The 6,000-nt window shown below is 39.0% G+C and overlaps 1 protein-coding gene across 3 annotated transcripts in view; it reads left to right on the top strand.

Annotated features, from left to right (window-relative positions):
- Jarid2 (jumonji and AT-rich interaction domain containing 2) overlaps positions 1-6,000 on the top strand; it is a 186,656-nt gene that overhangs the window by 144,203 nt on the left and 36,453 nt on the right. For all 3 annotated transcript variants that reach the window (XM_059263106.1, XM_059263105.1, XM_059263107.1), the window contains one exon: positions 4,097-4,273. In XM_059263106.1, coding sequence (XP_059119089.1) covers positions 4,097-4,273 — 177 coding nt within the window. The remainder of the gene's footprint in view (positions 1-4,096; positions 4,274-6,000) is intronic.

Raw genomic sequence — 6,000 nt, 5'->3', positions numbered from 1 at the left:
TTGCCTTCTGTTCTTTTAAGAGACTTTATCTTTATGAGTTTCAATGTATATGTAAAAGCTGAAGTGTATGGAATAGAATCTGGCATGAATATCATTGGATTCATGGAGTAGCTATTCCTGCTGTATATAGATTCTGGTTGTGTGGAACCATGAGAAATGCCAACTCAATGCATCCCCTGTTAATTGGGTCAAATACAGTCCTTTACTCTCTACCTCAATGGCTGTGTATAAAAAAAGCCCTTTTAGGGCCTTTTCATAACAGAGCAGAGCTATGCTTGCTTGTTAAGATTAAGAATTGGTTGGGGGGGGGAAGATAATGCAAAGGAGGGATGGTCTGTGTATGTAATTCACAGGGAAGAATCCACTTTATAGAAACCAAAGCCCAAATTAGAATAAGCAAGCTTTTGGATTAAAATGATTTCTGTTGTGGTTGTAACATACCACAGTTTGATTTTTGTCCAGATGAAACATTTGTTTTCACTTCAGTAAATATTGTGGAGACATTGCCAGCTAATTCTGAAAAGTAATGAAATACAGCTTTTGCAAAGCACAGATGCATTCTGTACTCTGATTCTTCCTATCCCCTCCATCCCTCCCTCCCTCCCTCCACCTCCCTCCCTCCCTCCCCCCTCCCTCCCTCCTTTATTTTTACATATTTGTTAATGCACTTGAATAATCAGGAGAAAAAACTGTGCCTGTAATTTTAATAGAATACTATTTATATCATTGAATAGCAACCACTTCCTTGCTCCACAAAAAACCCCAAAATATCAGCGATTTCTATAAGCACATGCATACCTTTAAGTTCTTCAAACGTTTCCCTTCATTGATTATTTCAATTGAATGTTTGTGAAGGAGAGTGGACATGATTCTGAGTGATAAATTAGCACCTCTTACTAGTTAGCCTCTTACAGAGGGCTTGCTTGTATCCTACCAAGAAGAGGACTCCTTAAGAACGGCTGACCCTGTCTTTGCCTCTCTGTTCCCAGTGCCATGGCTGTAGCTTGGCAAGGGGCTTGAATCCCACCAAGGAATTAAGTTTTTGTTTTTAAATAAAAACTGTGTGTTTTCGTGGTTGGGAATCACCTGTATCCCAGGCCACTCTTACGTGTGTTCTCTCTCTCTCTCTCTCTCTCTCTCTCTCTCTCTCTCTCTCTCTCTCCTCCCCCCCCCCCCCTTCAGTGAGCTTAGAGTTTTCAAATGATTGACCCATCTGACATTTGGAGGAGTGAAATTTCTTAGTAAAATTTCAAGGTATGAAGCTGATTTTTATGTGCCCAAGATGTTTAGTGATGGGGCGGGGGAAGGGAAACACCCTTTTCTCTTGAGAGACTCTAAATATTCATCTGTTTATTGACTTTGTCGGCATACGCGTGCTTATTTCTTGTTGGACTGAAGACTGTGAACTGGTTTCCTGCAGCACCCGTGGCATAGCTCATGCCCGTCTTGAGGGTTTGTGAAACCGTCTTGCTCTCTGTTGTTTCCTCCTCTAGTAGATTCCTCCTCTGAACTTTTTACCTGTAAGTTAGACAACCAGGCTTGTACATAGACAATAAGGAAGTGAATACTTTTCTGTAGTACACAGCTTCAGGCTATGGATGTTTTAGGTTGTTACTAGCTATTTTCTGGGTATTAGCTGGATAATAGAATGGAGTAAGAGTACTGGTTTTGGAAGCATGGCGACTTCTCCATTTCTGATCTGATGTGAGTTTGGCTGCCTCTTAACTAGTAAATGAACAGGATTTGAATGAATGAATCAAGATTCCTCGATGGATACTCCATAATTACAGAGGTAAAATATGCATCACAAGACTGTTGAAGTTAGTTTTTCTACCTGTGTCAGTCTGATACTGAGGTTAGTGACTTGTACAAATACAAGGGCCCACCCATATTTAAGAGGTCTGTGTCTGATTTCTATGTGATATGCTAGTAATTCCTGAGTGTCCCTTCAACTAAACAAGTAATAGGTTGGTCTAGGGTGGTAGTATCCTATTTGAGGAAGTAGACTATATCCAGGTAAAGGAAGGAGGAGCATTGTTACACTTGAAAGGGTACTTGACAGAGTGAGTGGGTTCAAGACTAGTGTGTGGACTCAGGACGTCTTGTCCCTGCTGTTGGTCACAAACTGATAGCCTCAAGTTACCAAGTCTCAATCCTTGAAAAGACCCTGGTGTAGAGTTTCAATTTGGGGATTGTCTACTGTTTAATGTCACTTTCTTTGCTCTTTTTTTTGACAAAATGATTTTTCCAAAGCTAATTTCAGGTTTCAGAACCTTCTTCTTATCAACAACCTGATTCTAAGTTACACTGATCAAAGGTGAAAAAAATAAAACAAGAATAGAATAGCTTTTATCATCACATGCAGCTTTACACTGGCGTCGTTTTGTGGCCTGTATCATCTGGCATTGGATTGCAAAATTAAATCATTTTGTAGTTACTATTCCAAAAGTTAATCCAGAGAACTGAATTGGAGCCCCTAGGGGGGAACCCCCCGCCCCAAATGTTTCATGTACCCCAGTGCTTACCTTGAATCTTTCCTTCAGCTTCTGTGGTTTTTGATGATTGTTAGGAATGATTGCAAGCAAAGAAAATAGCAAGGGGATGTATCTAATGATTCTTTTTGTGTTTTCCTAAGCTAGCCGGGAATTGTTTATTTTTATGTGTGCACATAAGTGATTTATTTTCATGTATGTCTGTGCACCATTAGAGGCCAAAAGAGGGAACTAGATCCTTCAGAACTGGTTAAGCCCTGTTGTGAGCCACCACATGTATGCTGGAAATCAAACCTGGGTCGTCTGTAAGCACAGCAAATGCTCTTAGCCATTGCACTGTCTTTCCAGCCATGGGAGGAAGTTTGAGATTTCCTTTTGGGGCATGCCTAGGACAGCTGTGTAAAAGAAGAACTTTAAAATTACTCATTCTGGTACTTGGTGGTGTTTAATGGGGGAAGAATCCAAGGGGGTTACCTCTGCCTTTTGTTGTTTGTTTTTGTATTTCGATACATGGCTGTCCTGGAACTCTTTTTGTAGACCAGGCTGGTCCCGAATTCACAGAGATCCACCACACCTAACATCTCAGCATTTTTATACCTTCTGGTCCCAGACAGTATACCAGTAATTTAATTTGATCTCCCTCTAGATTGGCTTTGCTTTATAGGGAAGAAGTATACTGTACTTGTATGTGGCAGGGACCTTCCTGTGGGGTTAACAGCTCTTATTTTCATTGCAAAAATGTTAACACTTTTTGATTAGATCACTTTGTTTTTTAACCCCACACTTTTATTTGTGTTTTATGGAAGTTATTTTATTCATTTCTATGTGTATGCATATGTATACATCCTGCGTGTGTGTCTGTGCACCATTTGGTACCTGTGGAAGACAGAAGAGGGAACTTGAATCCCTTTAACAGGAAATACTAATAAATTAGGGCTTCCCTGTAGGTGCTGGGAATTGAACCCATGTTCTGGAAGAGCAGTAAGTGCTCTTAATTGCTGAGCCATCTCTCTAGTCCAAGGAATTTATTTTAATAGTACCATATCCTATTACAACTTCATAGTAGTTTGTAAATACTTGGGGTGTTGGTGGAAATCTGTACCTGGCCCTTATATTAAGATAGTAAGAGAATGACCTTGTAAAATGAAAAAATCCAACCCCCCTCCCCACCTCACCCCCATTAATGATTGCTTCTTTCTTTCTTATGTCCAAAGTTGTAAGTTAAATGCACAATACAGAACAATCTCCCAACAAACAATATGGGTGAATGTTTTCATTTCACTCACATTTTCCTGTGTAATTCATTCCTCGCTGTTGTTTTGTTTTCTATGGGAATATTGCAGATAAGATTCTAAATTTTAATTTCTTGTGCTTGGTGAATGGTATTATCCCCTTCTGGGGCTTTCACTTGAAATTGCTAAAGCAAGCAGATGGAGTTGCACTACCTAAGGAATATTTGAAAATAATTTAAAGTAGTAGCAGCTAGCAGTGATGTGATCAACGTGCAGTTAGGGTCCTAGCTTTGTAAACCTTTCCTTTGGATTACTCATTCTGGAAGGAGTGTCAAGATTGGTGTTGATGAACTACGTGTCTTATCCCACCAGGTTCTCCTGCGCTGCCCAGCAGTATGGTATATTTTGGGAGCTCTCAGGATGAGGAGGATGTCGAAGAGGAAGATGACGAGACAGAAGATGTCAAAACAGCCAACAACAATGCTTCATCTTCGTGCCAGTCCACCCCCAGGAAAGGAAAAACCCATAAGCATGTACACAATGGACATGGTAGGTCTACCATTGAGGCTGTATAAAGGGCAGTAATGAGCCAGACTTTGGATAAGGGTTCAGTAAATATTTTGAAGGGTGTCAGTCTAGGTTTTAGCCAGATTTCTTCAGGGTACTTAAGTATCAGACTCTTTATGGACAAAAAAACTTAATAGAGCCCAAAAGTATTCTAGATAAAAAAATGAAGATATTCTATGTGGAAATTATTATAATTGCCATGGGAACTACAGATGATGGGACAGAAGAAGGAACATTGAATACTTATGATCAACAACATGGGCAAAGTTTTGTGGTTAACTTTTTAATTTTGATTTTTCTTCAGGTATGTATAGTGTAGAAAACTATTATGACATTCAAAATGCACATTTATTATAGCGATTTTTCACTAGAAGTAACTTTTGGAATTTTGCTTTGAAATCACTAAGGTAGCCTTGATGGAGGAGGATTTTATACAAAGAAATGACTTGAGTATTGAATTACATTTAAGTGGCCATCCTTGAGAAAAACACTACCTTCTGTATTGGGGAGGGGCACGATGACCTATGCAAACAGATGATATATGGCTTCTGTATGCTGCAAATTTAAGCTGTATGAGACTTGTCCTGGTGTTTTGTTTCGTAGAAATAGATTTTATAGTTCATTATTTCACACACACACACACACACACACACACACACACACACACACACACACACTGTGAATAGCACACTAAACTGGTAATTTTTTTCATATGCTTGAGTATGTGTGTATATGCAAGCATTCATACAGAGAGAGATACATACATACATTCATTGAATATGCAGCCTTTTAATTAGAGATGTGGATCTAATACAAAATGGTACCTAAATTTAAATTTTGATGGAAAAAAGTTGGTTAACCTGTAGCTTTAATTATCAGTAGTCTTTGAAATTTTTTATTTATTCTTGTATTACACATAAATGCAGGTCAGAAGAGAACTGTGAAATCAGATTTCTCCTACCTTTCTATGTATTCTAGTGGGTGAACTCACTCAGCCTCACTATCATGGAGTAGTGTTTTTTTTTTTGTTTTTTTTTTTTTTTTAATCCATTAATCCATCTTCTAGGTCAGATCACAGAAACTTGTTGAGAGAGCTGCCTTTCATTTGACATTCAGGTTCAAGTGCATGGATGAATTTAGAGGGTGTGCACAGGATGTGTGATGGAGTATGACCTGCTTTCTGGGATGATAGCCTGCTGCCCTCTTATCTAAGAACATATACTTGGTAGGTGAAGTATAATTGAGACTGAGTGTGAGAAGACTTTCATATGCCCTGATGGGTAGGAGGAATTATTTTAATCTAGAGAGTAAGGAGCTTGATGATTTTAAATGTGAAACTAAGATGAAATCATCAAGTTAGAATAGTTCTACTATGAGCAGAGTTTGGTTTTAAGAGGAAAATTAATTGAAGTATTCTACTCAGGAAAGAAGTGATTGATAAATATGAACCTGGGTATCCAAACATGCAATGGCATGGCTCTTTGCAAGAGCCTCATGGGGGAGTGATAGTAAAGGGAAGAATTGGAGGAGGGTTAATTAGTAGAGATCAAAGATGTTCATTACCTTCTGAGTCAGCCTCATTGCTTTATAGACAGCAGAAATACAGAGAGCAGCCACACTTGATCCTGCAGGATGGAGTTGTCTCATCGTGGATTAAATTCTGAGTTACAATGAGAACAGACTTCAGAGTTTGCTATCTTGAGAAAGAA

This window comes from Peromyscus eremicus, chromosome 5, assembly GCF_949786415.1.
Source record: "Peromyscus eremicus chromosome 5, PerEre_H2_v1, whole genome shotgun sequence".
Lineage (NCBI taxonomy): Eukaryota > Metazoa > Chordata > Mammalia > Rodentia > Cricetidae > Peromyscus > Peromyscus eremicus.
This window is presented reverse-complemented; position numbering and strand designations above follow the sequence as displayed.